Below are 14391 nucleotides of genomic sequence, written 5' to 3' on the forward strand. Positions count from 1 at the left end.
GATCTGCCGAATTGGTAAGAAGAAAGAAGAAAAGACAGAAGAAATAGAAGAAAGAAGGTCAAGTTATGGTAAGTAAAGAAACGGAGGGGAATAGTGATAGGAAACAGCAATGGAGGGGCAAAAGAATGAAGGAGGGGACAGAGTGAGGATGCAGAGGGGGTAGAGTGAGGATGCAGAGGGGGCACAGAGAGTGGATGGAAAGGGGGCACAGAGAGTGGATGCAGAGGGGGCACAGAGAGTGTGGATGCAGAGGGGGCACAGAGAGTGTGTATGCAGAGGGGCACAGAGAGTGTGGATGATGCAGAGGGGCACAGAGACTGTGGATTATGCAGAGGGGCACAGCGAGTGTGGGTGATAATGCAGGGGCACAGAGTGTGTGGATGATGATGCAGGGGCACAGAGAGTGTGGATGATGATGCAGGGGCACAGCGAGTGTGGATGATAATGCAGGGGCACAGAGTGTGTGGATGATAATGCAGGGGCACAGAGTGTGTGGATGATAATGCAGGGGCACAGAGTGTGTGGATGATAATGCAGGGGCACAGAGTGTGTGGATGATGATGCAGGGGCACAGAGTGTGTGGATGATGATGCAGGAGCACAGAGTGTGCGGATGCAGAGGGGGCGCAGAGTGTGTGAATGCAGAAGGGCACAGAGAGTGTGGATGCAGAGGGGGCATAGAGAGTGTGCAGGGGCGCACGCAGGGGGGGTTTCTTGGTCTCTAGAACCCCCCCGCTAACTAAGTGCCAACCATAGCGGCACTGTACTATACAGCATTCCATTCCGGCTGCTGGAATGGAGTGCTGAGTGCATTTCCCATCCATTCCGGCTGCCGGAATGGAGTGCTGAGTGCATTCCCCATCCATTCAGGCTGCTGAATTGGAGTGCTGAGTGCATTCTCCATCCATTCCGGCTGCCGGAATGGAGTGCTGAGTGCAATCCCCATCCATTCCGGCTGCCGGAATGGAGTGCTGAGTGCATTCCTCATCCAATCTGGTTGCCAGGATGGTGTGCTGAGTGCATTCCCCATCCATTCCGGCTGCCGGAATGGATGGCTGAATGCATTCCCCATCCATTCCTGCAGCCAGAATGGTGTGCTGAGTGTATTCCCCATCCATTCCGGCTGCTGGAATGGATGGCTGAGTGCATTCCCCATCCATTACAGGTGCCGGAATGGAGTGCTGAGTGCATTCCCCATCCATTCCAGCTGTCAAAATGGAGTGCTGAATGCATTCCCCATCCATTCCGGCTGCCGTAATGGAGTGCTGAGTGCATTCCCCATCCATTCCGGCTGCCGTAATGGAGTGCTGAGTGCATTCCCCATCCATTCAGGCTGCCGGAATGGAGTGCTGAGTGCATTCTCCATCTATTCCGGCTGCCGGAATGGAATGCTGAGTGCAATCCCCATCCATTCCGGCTGCCGGAATGGAGTGCTGAGTGCATTCCCCATCACTTACTTGAGTGTGGATGCAGAGGGGCACAGAGAGTGTGGATGATGCAGAGGGGCACAGAGAGTGTGGATGATGCAGAGGGACACAGAGATTGTGGATGATGCAGAGTGGCACAGAGCGTGTGGATGATGATGCAGGGGCACAGAGAGTGTGGATGATGATGCAGGGGCACAGCGATTGTGGATGATAATGCAGGGGCACAGAGTATGTGGATGATGATGCAAGGGCACAGAGAGTGTGAATGATGATGCAGGGGCACAGCGAGTGTGAATGATAATTCAGGGGCACAGAGTGTGTGGATGATAATGCAGGGGCACAGAGTGTGTGGATGATAATGCAGGGGCACAGGGGGGGTTTCTGGGTCTCCAGAACCCCCCCTCCTCCGCTAACTAAGTGGCAACCATAGCGGCACTGTACTATACAGCAGCCGCGGCAGTGCTGTATTGTATACACCCCCCCCCTGACCATCCTGCGTGCGCCCCTGGTGTGGATGCAGAGGGGGCACAGAGAGTGTGGATGCAGAGGGGCACAGAGAGTGGATGATGCAGAGGGGCACAGAGAGTGTGGATGATGCAGAGGGGCACAGAGTGTGTGGATGATGATGCAGGGGCACAGAGTGTGTGGATGATGATGCAGGGGCATATAGTGAGTTAGTTGTAAATTTTTCTTTGACAGAAATATAATTGAAAAAAATATATAAAAATATTATTTTCCCTTGGATTTATGTGTATCTTTGCATACAACTAAATAAGTATTTCTGTCCTGACCTAAATACTTATTACGTTTTTTGACCCAATTACTTATAAAACGGGACTGCTCGGTAATTAATTTGGAGGGGCGCCTTGAAAAAATTATGGAGACTCTAAGGGTGCCGCGAACTGCAAAAGCTTGGGAACCACTGGCCTAGACAAAAGGATTATTGTTCACCAGTCCTGTATGAATGTACATCACACCAGGAGGGGTCTCTTGTCTTTGTTTAGCTGTGCGTCTGTGTGTGCTAGCATAGGGAAAAGGTCAACAGATAGATGACTACATTATATATTTAAATGTAATGTCTCTGGATTGTAATCTTACTTGGTTAAACAACTTCCGCTGTATAGCTACAGAACAATATCTGTCCTTAATTGTATCAAGAGTAAATCATTTGCTATCTGTGAGAAGGTTAACACAGAAAATGACCAATCACGCCCCCCCCCTCCCTTTTCCTCGTTCCAGAGACAGCCCACCCCCTACCTCATCCCCTCTACTATTTTCCTTGGAATCCTCTGGTAGGGCCGGTATATCATCTAACCAGGCCCCTGGGCTGTTGGGGCCAGCCCCGGTCAGTTTTTCTAATAACTGGGGAGCATTTTCACATCAGGTCCCCCCCGTAGTCCCTCCTGTAATTCGGTCTTGCGGCCCTTCAGTTCCAGCTGGCAGCTGGCCTTTTACACCGGCACCATGTAACCAGCCCGGGTCTGCCAGTACAAGCACCCAGGGGTTTCTGCCATACCCCCCCAAAGATTTCAGGCCCGTTCTAGATGGTGGAAGTGAGTGGTCGGCCCCCTATCCTTCCTTGTCTGGTCAGTACCTTCACGTGTATCCTAGACCCTCCTTTTATAATTCCGCTGTGTGTTCTAGTAGGGATCCTCAGCTCCCCCCACCAGAGCAGCTACGGGATCGTAGTCAAAGGGTCCCTCCTCCCGCTGGTTTCTATGGTCATCTCACGAATGCTCCGCCCTTAGTCACCCCGGCAGGGGTCCCGCCTCACATTTCACACAGTTTGTCTCCCCCGCGTGCTAACGTGTCTTCTCATCCAGTGACACAGGTGCAGCTGTCCTCCGCAGGGACACAGATGGACGAGGGCGGGGCAACGAGTCTTCAGCTGCGGGGAGAAGAGTCGGTGCAGGCAACAACGCAGCAAGGGGCTCGGCAGAGTGGATCGGAAGATGAGGACGTAACGGGGGCTGTTCGGCAGGAGGCACTGGGAACATCCGGTGAGTATGAGGGCTCTACTATATGTAATACACAATACATGTCTGATTCTAGCATTTCAACTACCAGTGCAGAGTCAGCTTCATCTTCCCCTAGGCAGGGTCAGCGCAAGCTGATTAAAATACTGAACACTCATTTTGGGGGAGCTAAGAGGAAGAGCAGAGACAGGTTAGATACCACCTCTTCCACACCGACAGGAGGCCCGCTAGTGAAGTGTGAGAACACAGCATTGTCGATAGGCATTAGACGCAGCATGAGATATAAGATTAAGAGAGGGTATTATGTTGACATATTTGAGCTGACAGCGGACACACAGAAAGAGTTGGCGGCCGCGTGCGCGAGAGGTGGAGTTGGTGAGGATGCGTATAGAAATTTTTCTAACTGGCTAACGGGGTACTGTGTTTTTTCGGCTTGCTATTTGGAAACGAGACCAGATGCAATTATAGACGTTTGGAAATATCTCCATTTGATTAACGAAATGCATAGTTGTGAACGCCCCGGGACCTGGAGGTTGTATGATAAGCTTTTCCGGGAGAAAGTGCACGGCCAATATTATATGCCCCTGGCCTATAAGGATGTAGAAATCTGGATGAGATTGAATAGAGCCCAGATGGGAGGGGTGCACATGGGGTACGGCCCCCCGCAGTTAGCTAGGTTTCAGTACGGGGGGAGACGTGGTGCTCCCCTGTCCTCAAGGAATCGGTGCTTTGCTTTTAACAACTCCTCATGCGGGAGGGGGGAGGCATGCCGTTACAGACACGCCTGCTCCAATTGTAGAGGAAGTCATCCCCTCAAAGACTGCCCTAGGGGCACCGTTGGCATCGGTAGGGGACGGGGAGGGGCAGGGGGTGCTATCTAAGGCGGTTTCTCCCATTATATTCCCAATCCTTTGTAGGTGGCTGGCTCTTTATCCGGATGCGGCCCAGGCCTCTTTCCTTAGAGAGGGTTTTCGCCTCGGTTTCCGCCTCCCCATTGACAGTGGGGTGACGGGTACCGCCGCCAGGAACCTTCGTTCCGCATATTTACATCCTGACATTCTGGCAGAGAAGGTTGGTAAGGAGATAGGCCTGGGACGTATGGTGGGCCCCTTTTCATCCCCCCCCATTCAGGATTTAGTCATTTCCCCGGTCGGGATAGTACCAAAAAAGGCCCCGGGAAAATTTAGATTAATTCAGCATTTGTCTCACCCAGCGGGCAACTCGGTTAATGATGCGATTGACCCTACAATTAGCTCAGTGGTGTACCAGTCTTTCGATGATGCTTTAACCTTAGTTAGGGAGTTTGGCAAGGGAGCGATGATGGCTAAATTGGACATAGAATCCGCTTTTCGCCTCCTCCCTTTGCATCCCGAGTCCTTTAAATTTATGGGTTTTAAAATTCGGAACGAGTACTATGTGGATCTATGCCTGCCAATGGGCTGCTCGGTTTCATGCGCATATTTTGAGGCTTTTAGTTCCTTCCTCCACTGGTGTGTCGGGACGGGAACTGGACACCGCGGAATAGCGCATTATCTGGATGACTTCCTGTTTATAGGCCCAGCCAATTCCCATTGTTGTAAGGACATTTTGTTTTCGGCACAAGCGCTATTCCGGGTGATGGGCGTACCAGTAGCTGCAGACAAAACAGAGGGCCCAGCCACATGCTTGGCTTTTTTAGGCATAGAAATTGACACAATAGAAGGTTGTTGTCGTTTACCCCCTGATAAAATTGTTAAATTACAGTCACTGATTGAAGAAGTTATGTCGTCCTCGTCCTGCTCCTTACGGAAGGTTCAATCTCTGTTAGGCTCCTTCAATTTTGCTTGTCGGGTGATACCTATGGGCCGAGTGTTTTGTAGAAAATTGCAACTAGCAACGTCGGGTTGCCGTAGTCCCCATTCCCAAGTACGGCTGTCAGAGGAAATTAGGGAGGATTTGGTTGTATGGAAACGGTTTCTGGCGTTTTTCAACGGTATACGAGTATGGCCAGCACCCTCAGTATCCAGTACATCCTTGGACTTACATACAGACGCATCTGGCTCGAAAGGTTTTGGTGCTTTTTTCCAGGGAGAGTGGTGCGCGGCGCCTTGGCCGCAGTCATGGGAGGATGAGGGGTTGGTCCGGAACTTGTTAACTTTGGAGTTGTTTCCCATAATCGTGGCTTTAGAGTTGTGGTCTGATCGGTTGCGCGGTAGGAGTGTGGTATTTTGGTGTGATAACCTGGGTGTCGTCCAGGCTATTAACAAGCAGAGCGCCTTATCACGCCCGGCGATCAACTTGTTACGAGTCTTGGTATTGAGATGCCTAGAGTGTGATATTAGTTTTCGGGCACGGCACGTTCCTGGCGTAGATAACCAGATAGCAGACTCTCTTTCTCGTTTTGACTGGCAACGTTTTAGGTCTCTGGCCCCGCATGCCCGTGTAACGGGCTTACAGTGTCCCCCTTCTGTTTGGCAGATGATACGATAGGTATAAAGTGGCTAGCGGAGGCGTCCTTGGCTCCTGCGACTAGAAGGTGTTATCAAGGGGCATGGGAACGTTGGTTGGGTTACCAGGCGTCTTTCAACAGCAGCTTTTCAGGTCAGATTCCCTCTATTACGGGCTTTATGTGGAACCAGTATAACGAAGGGGTGTCTAAAGCGAGAATGGGGTCTCTCTTAGCCGGTATTTCATTCATGGCTAGGCTTAATGGTACACAAGATCCCACGAAGTCATTTATTATATCAAAGGCTTTGAAAGGTTGGTCTAGAATGCAGCCGATGAAGAGTGACACTCGCCGGCCTATTGACAGCCAAATTTTAGCTAGGCTGGTTGAGGTTTTGCAGAAGCTAGCTATGGATGATTATGAGGCTTTGCTGTTCGGATTAGCTTTCTCAGTAGCGTATCACGGTGCTTTCAGAATTAGCGAGCTAGTAGCCAGATCCAAGAATGACGTAGGGGGGGCTTTACTGTCTAGAAATGTGATTTTACAACCTAGCGTTATGCGCTGTAAGATAGTTAAGTCAAAAACAGACCAGTTAGGCCGAGGTCATTGGTTGACAATTACAGAGCAGCAGGGAGCAGTTATATGCCCAGTCATGATGGCCAATAAATTTGCTAGTCTCCGGCCCACGGGGGAGGGTGTGTGGTTAACTCATATGGACAAGACCCCTTTAACTAAATTTCAGTTTAACGCCTTGTTGAAACGGGCGCTAGGGGAAATAGGTCTGAATCCTGCAGACTATGGTACTCATTCTTTCAGGATAGGGGCTGCCACTGCCGCTGCAGTTGGGGGTGCATCTGTCCCCGAGATTCAAGCACTAGGGAGATGGAGGTCACAGGCATATAAGAAATACATCCGGCCTTATAAGGAGCCTTGAAAGGGCTCTCACTGCACGGTCTTGCATCTCCTCAAGTCTTTCAGTTTTCTCTATCGCTTTCATCTTATCCTTTTCTCCTCTATCACTTGGTGACTCAGGGCTGTGCTGCTCGCTGTGTTGAACGGGGGCGTGAAGGGATTTTCTCCCCTTGTTTCCTTGGCAAGGCCTGATTAGTGTGTGTGCCTCCCAGGGTTATAAGGGTTTTTTTTTACCTTCATGTGGGTTACCAACTTTCCTTTTCATTTGTTTAAGAGTTAGAATAAATTAGTTTTGAGAATAAATAAAAATAAATAAAAAATAAATAAATATTAAAAAGTTTGAACAGGTGTCCCTCATATGGGGTATAAATGTGTAGCTAATGAAAAAGTTTTCTTCCGTGGCAAATACTTCAATTAAACGGGGGTGGCCCCTCTGGTAAGGAGGGGCTATTTCCAGCAAGAAGGCAGCAGAATTAGAACACGTTTTGTTGGTAGTCGTTATGGTTTCTTAGATATGGGTATGATCTGATGAGACTATTTATTTTGTCCTAGGTTCCACGGTGACGACGACGCGAGTATGGGTCGTGGGGCATTCGTTTATTTTTTGGGCAGCGAAGCACAGATTAGCGGATAGGCGGTTCGGTTTCAAACACCCAGTTGACATCAGGTGGTTGGGCAAGAGGGGCATGTTATGGGCGGAGTTGATTCCCACGTTGTGTAAGGAAATGGAGGAGCACGGTACCCCCGATATAGTTGTGATTCATCTGGGAGGTAATGACGTGGGTAGAGGAAAATCCCTAGATTTAATCATAAACATTCGTGAGGGTCTTGCGCAGATACACGCCCGATGGCCTTCAATAAAGGTTTGTTGGTCTAATATAATTCCCCGGTTGTCTTGGAGGTCATCTATTCCCCCGGCCACATTGATAAGGGTGGTTAAAAAGATAAACGGGTACGCAAGGCAGAACGTGAAAAGCATGCAAAGGGTAGTGATAAGTCATCCCGGGTTAACGGTGGACAGGAGACATCTTTTCAGAGCGGATGGGGTGCATTTTTCGGCAGAAGGAATGGTTTTATTTATAGAAAGTATTTTTTCGGAGTTGAGGGGTTTAGTTTTTTCTTTAGGTGGCGGGCCGCGTGGTCTATAAGAACACACGGCTGTGGTGGGAGAGCATGGCAGTCAGATGGTTGTTAAACATACGGTACGTAAGTGTGGGCGATGTAGCCTTGGTTCCCTCGTCGTTATCAGACTCGTTGATGCTCTAGTAAGGAGTATCAGGTTTTGCCTTGAAAGGGCTTGACCAGTTTGAGTCCAGAGGGTATTGAGTTAATTTATAGTCGATAGTATCGGCCAATAGATAAGGTGTTAAACCGGGTTGGTGGAAAAGAGACGATCTTCCACAATATTGGTTTATGTTGGTTTAGCTGGCTGCCCTGCTCTTCGCCACCTATATAAAAAAGGTCCAAATTGTTCATAGAAATTTTTGATAGATTTTGATAGAAATAAAATAAAATAAAATAAAAGAAAAATAAATAAAATAGTTTATAGAAAATAAAATAAAAATAAAAAAATAAATAAAATAAAATTAATAGCAAAAATAAAAGGACCTTTTTATTTCCAAACTTAAGTCGGTGACCGTGTCTTTATTTTATGGTTTCTAAGTATGGTGTAAGGTTAACACAAAGGTGGTTTTACATATGGGGGGGAAATCAACACTATGCATTTTAGTATGAGAGAGGCCATTAAGCCGAAGGAGTTTAAAAGCATGTGTTGTGAGCTGAATATGTTACTTACCAATAAGGGGTTAAGCCTGGGACGGAATCAGCCAATTGGAACGAGGTGGGAGTGGTTGTTGAAAGAATATATCCAGCAGTAGAGGAGGGAGAGCTTCCTGTTTCCTGGATCCGGATACCCACCCACCCGCCCTGTTTTAAGTATATCAGTGGATACTTCTTGTCACGAGGAACGAGGTGTGTGAGCGGTGGGAGAGCATGGCAGTCAGATGGTTGTTAAACATACGGTACGTAAGTGTGGGCGATGTAGCCTTGGTTCCCTCGTCGTTATCAGACTCGTTGATGCTCTAGTAAGGATTATCAGGTTTTGCCTTGAAAGGGCTTGACCAGTTTGAGTCCAGAGGGTATTGAGTTAATTTATAGTCGATAGTACCGGCCAATAGATAAGGTGTTAAACCGGGTTGGTGGAAAAGAGACGATCTTCCACAATATTGGTTTATGTTGGTTTAGCTGGCTGCCCTGCTCTTCGCCACCTATATAAAAAAGGTCCAAATTGTTGATAGAAATTTTTGATAGATTTTGATAGAAATAAAATAAAATAAAAGAAAATAAAAATAAATAAAATAGTTTATAGAAAATAAAATAAAAATAAAAAAATAAAATTAATAGCAAAAATAAAAGGACCTTTTTATTTCCAAACTTAAGTCGGTGTCCGTGTCTTTATTTTATGGTTTCTAAGTATGGTGTAAGGTTAACACAAAGGTGGTTTTACATATGGGGGGGGAATCAACACTATGCATTTTAAGGAATAATCAGTCCCTTGAGTACTGCCTTTGCTTTGATCGACGTCTCCAGGTCTCGGGGAGCTGTGTGTCCGACAAAAGCGGAGTGACAGTGACTCAGGACCACTGCCTTGCAGGTACTCGTAAGGGAGGGAGGGGGAGAAGCTTGAATGGATAGACAGCAGTCCTTGTGAGCGGCTAGGATACTAGTGAGATGTTTTTATTATACCCTGTATGTTGTCTGTGCCAGACTGTAGTGTTATTTGTTGCAGGATATTATTTAAAGATGTTTATTGCTGTTTGGTGCTACCATTTTGTTAAATAAACTTTTATTCATTTTATATTGGGTAAATTGCCTGGGTGATTTTGAACCTTGGATAGATATCAGGTAGGCCAGCTGTGTGGCGCAGAGGGTTACATTAAACCCGGTATCAGCAAACCTTCCACCTGGTATTTTTGTTTGACACCTGGAACAGGTGAAATATGTCACTGTGACAGCTTTGGACTTGGATCCTGTCCCTCTCTCTGACATATTTAGGAAAAAAGACAGATAGATATGAAAGACACATTATAGAACAATCTATCTTCATAGAGGTCCTACAGTATCTCACCCCCAATTTACAGTATTTAAGCGGGTGTAACTGACTTTATATATTTCATAGATATATATATTTATATAGAGAGAGAGCATTGGTGACCCGAGCAGGCCGCACATGCGCTTCGGATACCTTCCCTTCAGGCAGAGAACAACATCACCCAGCATTCAGTGTGGGGGGGGGGGGGGGGGGCTTGGAAAGTAGCAGTTGAAATATGGCAGTTGCTGTTCTGATGGGGACTTAGGGAGACAGATAATCCTGGGAAAGTCCTCTGCAGCAAGACAACTGGAGAGCTGAACAGAGGTCTGAGCGAAAGTAAGACTCCAGACAGGGAGAGTTTAAAAGGCTTCACAGTGAGAGAGCTTACCAGACATCTGAACAAATAGGAGCCATCTTGGATGCAAATGCTGAAGTACAGTGGGGATAAGTAACCCATGTTATCTTATTATTGATTTGTTTGGACTAAGTATTGTGTTACTTGTCAGTTAGGGAAGAGGTGGGAAAACCTAAAGAATACTGTATAATACCCTTTTGCAGGACTGTGATATAACAACAAGGGTGAAGTGTAGGGACAGATAGGGAACAGAGACTGAGTCAGCCCTTGAGCAGACGAAACGCGTCAGGTGTTTGGATAAGGATTAGTGCATGCCTGAAACAGCAGGGGGTAAATGTATGAATCTACGGATTCTTCATCTCCGGCGTGTTCAGCCTCTTCAGCGCTTAAATTTAAAGCGGCGCTGCATTGTAAAGGGAAGTTTCCCTTTACAATGCAGCGCCGCTTTAAATTTAAGCGCTGAAGAGGCTGAACACGCCGGAGATGAAGAATCCGGAGATTCATACATTTACCCCCGGGGGGTAAATGTATCAATCTGCGGGTTCTTCAACACCCGCGTGTTCAGCCTCTTCCGCGATTAAATTTCAAGCGGCGCTGCTTTGTAAAGGGTTAACTTCCCTTTACAAGGCAGCGCCGCTTGAAATTTAATCGCGGAAGAGGCTGAACACGCGGGTGTTGAAGAACCCGCAGATTGATACATTTACCCCCAGATCTCTCTAAAGCTGCAAACTGGACAAATTATACTATTGGATGACAATTCCTTTTTCAAACAAGCTTATCAGTCCTCCTTCACCCGTACAAACAGAAGCACAACAGATCGGAGTAATCAACATCTTCCTCAGCTACTGGAACTTTATAGAGGAATTATTCTCCCTAACAGCCTGGATGCCCTCTCTCTGCACCAGAAAGTTTATGAATATAAGGGGCGCACGGATACATGATACACGCTACCTTATTCATTATATAGAAGAACTGGATCTGAAGGTGCTATTAGCACTAATTACAGGTGCTGCTGTTTCTGGGTAAGACTGCTCTATTTACACTCTTTATGGTCATCTGATGACTGATTTTTCACTGCTATTGTTATCCTTGGTTTATCCATTAATATTCAGGATTTTTGATTATTTGTTTACAAAGTGTACTGGCCACACACTTTGTTTCTTACAACAACATCTGTGTGTTAGTCTCCAGATTGAAGACCCTATTATAAATGTTTACCATTTATAGTTATTGTTATTTCTGCATTTGCAGACATGCACAATATCATATACAAAGATATCCTCTTTTCTGCGAATACTATTGGAAGTTCGTTCCAAATTATTCTAAAGTGACCAGACCGCTGACCAGGGGCGGATTGGGAGCGAAAAGTGGCCCTGGAAAAAAAACTGGAAATGGCCTCATGTGGGCTAGGCCAAATCAAGTGTAGGCAGGGCAAACACAAAAAGAGGCGGGATTAATACAAAGTTGATTATGCCATCAGAGGGCTGAATATTGCTAGACTGCCCATTACATACCACCATTGTCCCAACATTCCCAAATCAGGACTGTCCCGCTGAAACATATTCATGTTTATTTAATAACATGTTGCAGAGGAGCTGCCAATATAGAAAAATACAGTTGGCAGACTGTCCTGCTCTCTCCTACCTGTTCTTGTTGCTTTCCCTACCTGTGGTTGCTGGTGTCTCTTGATCATTTGCCGCTTGTCTGGATCCTGGAATGCTGGGGGCCCTATTTGGAATAAAAATGAGTACATGAAATTTAGAAAACTCCAACAAGCTCCATTGTTGAATCAAAAGCACTCACTTTTAATAAATAGGCTTCCCTCCAGCCCCAATGTTAAAATGCTAGAATTCACATTTAATAAATAAACCTATTTCACTCCCTCCAAACAGCCCCAGCAATAAATTAACAGCATTTAAATTGAATAAATATAACCATTTCCCACAACCATGCCGGCATTAAATAATTCATATTTACATTTAATTAATAGCCCTCTTCCCAAACTCACCCCCACATTCAATTAATAGCCCCCAAACCATCCCATCTTAAATAGTCCCCGCTATTAAATTAAATTGCCCCACCATCAATCCACAAACAAAATAGTACCCATTAATTAGCCACCACCTACATCACACCCATATTACAATGCCACAAGACCCTTTGGCCAACACAAAGACTACATTGCCACAAGTCCCCTTGGCCAACACACACAGTGCCATCAGCCCCCCTTGCTGCCTACACACACACAGTGCCATCAGCCCCAACCCTGCTGCCTTCACACACAGTGCCATCTGCCCCCCCCCTCTGCCTTCACACACACAGTGCCATCAGCCCCCCCCTGCTGCCTTCACACACACAGTGCCATCAGCCCCCCCCTGCCTTCACGCACAGTGCCATCAGCCCCCCCCCCCTGCTGCCTTTACACACACAGTGCCATCAGCCCCCCCTGCTGCCTTCATACACACAGTGCCATCAGCCCCCCCTCCACTCACACACACACACTGGAATCAGCCCCCCTGCCGCTCACACACACACACTAGAATCAGCTCCGCTCGCTCACACACTGGAGTCCTCCCCCCTCCACAAGCACGCGCACACACACTCACAGGAATCGCTGCCCCCCGCCTTCACACACACAATCACTCACAGGAGTCGGCCCCCCCTCCGCGCGGGCGCACACATACACACAGACCCTGTCATAAGCCCGCCGCTCTCACTTACTTTTTTAGCCGCTTCCAGCTGCGCTTCTCTGCTCACATGGGACGGCATCTGTCACATGGTGCGCGTCCCATGTGATATTCACTTCTTCTGTGATAGGCCACTCAAAGGGGGGGAGGGACAGGCCACAGGAGATCCGCGGCCTCATTCAAAATAAAGAAGAAAAACAATTCAAAGGTAAAAAAAAACCTGACAGGCGGCCTTAGGTCATCGGCCTACCGGTAAAGTTCCCGTTAAGGCCTATGACCAATCCGCCCCTGCCGCTGACAGCACTGACTAAGGGCTACCCTCCAGGGACAAATTAGCAAGCAGGAAAATAAATATTATCTTAGGATCAACGATCCTTTTGGAGAGAGCTGGATGGCTGAGTGTTAGAATGCTTTTAGGAAGCTGAAAGAGTCTTCCACATTTTCCTGTACTTGCCTACGCAAACCCTGATTTACCCTGTATCCTACATGTGGATGCATCCCTCAAAGGACTGGGGGAAGTCCTGTATCAGGAGCACGGAGGGAAGTTGAAGCCTATACGTTATGTAAGCCGAGGATTGTCACCAAGTGAGAAAAATTACCTGGTGCACAAGTTGGAGTTTCTGGCATTGAAATGGCCAATTATGGATCGGCTGCATGACTATCTGTATGGTGCCACTTTTGAAGTGCACATGGACAAATCCCTTGACTTATATTCAGACTACAGCAAAGTTGGATGCCACCGGGCATGGGTGGTTGGTTGCCCTTGCTGTGTTTGACTTCACTTTGAGATACCGACCTGGTAAGGGTAACATAGATGCTGACGCATTCTCTAGACTGGTGGGAAGGCAAGCTGAGACGCCTGAAGAATGGGTGAATGTGCCAGCTCCCGAGATCTGAGGCATGTGTCAAGAAGGGAGAGTAGTTGTACCACCAGTGCGAGAGTGCATCATGGCATTAGGGAGTACTGAAGCGGTATTGCCCAAACAGTATTGTTGGCTTAGTAAGCTGGAGCTAGAGACCTGCATAGAGTCAGTAAGACGCAGCTGAAGAACCACCAACAAGAAGACTTGACCATAGGAGGTGTGCGTTGGATGGTTAAAAACCAAGAAAGATTAGGACTTAAAGCTCTCAAAACTGAGGAAGCTGCTCTATTGCACAGGCAATGAGACTGTTTGATAGTTAGGGGAGGGCTCCTCTATAGAGAAACCTCTCACAAGGATGGCAGACTGAGGAGACAATTGGTCCTGCCCAAGAAACACAAAGTGGCAGTTCTAAATGCACTGCATTGTCAACACGGACATTTGGGTGTCGATAAGAGTAATGGGCTTATTATTGATCGATTCTACTTGCCCAGAATGGAAACTGAGATAGAAAAATATTATAAAACTTGTGGAACATGTATCTTAAGAGAGACATTGCCTGAGAAAGCTGCGCCTTTGAAGTACATCTAGTGTGATGGGCTGTTAGAACTTTTATGTATTGACTTCCTGTCTGAGGAGCCTGATGAGAGTAACACTAC

At 47.3% G+C, this 14391-nt stretch overlaps 1 protein-coding gene across 1 annotated transcript; it reads left to right on the forward strand.

Annotated features, from left to right (window-relative positions):
* The first annotated feature begins 2624 nt into the window (after positions 1-2624).
* Positions 2625-13769, forward strand: LOC142098514 (uncharacterized). The gene is made up of 3 exons (XM_075181355.1): positions 2625-3426; positions 7292-7725; positions 13590-13769. Exons 1-3 carry the CDS (start codon positions 2625-2627, stop codon positions 13767-13769), a joined length of 1416 nt encoding a protein of 471 aa, XP_075037456.1.
* The last annotated feature ends 622 nt before the right edge of the window (positions 13770-14391 follow it).

Source organism: Mixophyes fleayi, chromosome 7 (assembly GCF_038048845.1).
Source record: "Mixophyes fleayi isolate aMixFle1 chromosome 7, aMixFle1.hap1, whole genome shotgun sequence".
Classification (NCBI taxonomy): Eukaryota; Metazoa; Chordata; class Amphibia; order Anura; family Limnodynastidae; genus Mixophyes; species Mixophyes fleayi.

Coding starts and splice junctions, on each gene's coding strand:
- LOC142098514 (XM_075181355.1), top strand. CDS start 2,625: ATGACCAATCACGCCCCCCCCCTCCCTTTTCCTCGTTCCAGAGACAGC. Junction 3,427..7,291: donor GGAGGCACTGGGAACATCCG/GTGAGTATGAGG, acceptor ATTTTGTCCTAG/GTTCCACGGTGACGACGACG. Junction 7,726..13,589: donor ACGTGAAAAGCATGCAAAGG/GTAGTGATAAGT, acceptor ACTTATATTCAG/ACTACAGCAAAGTTGGATGC.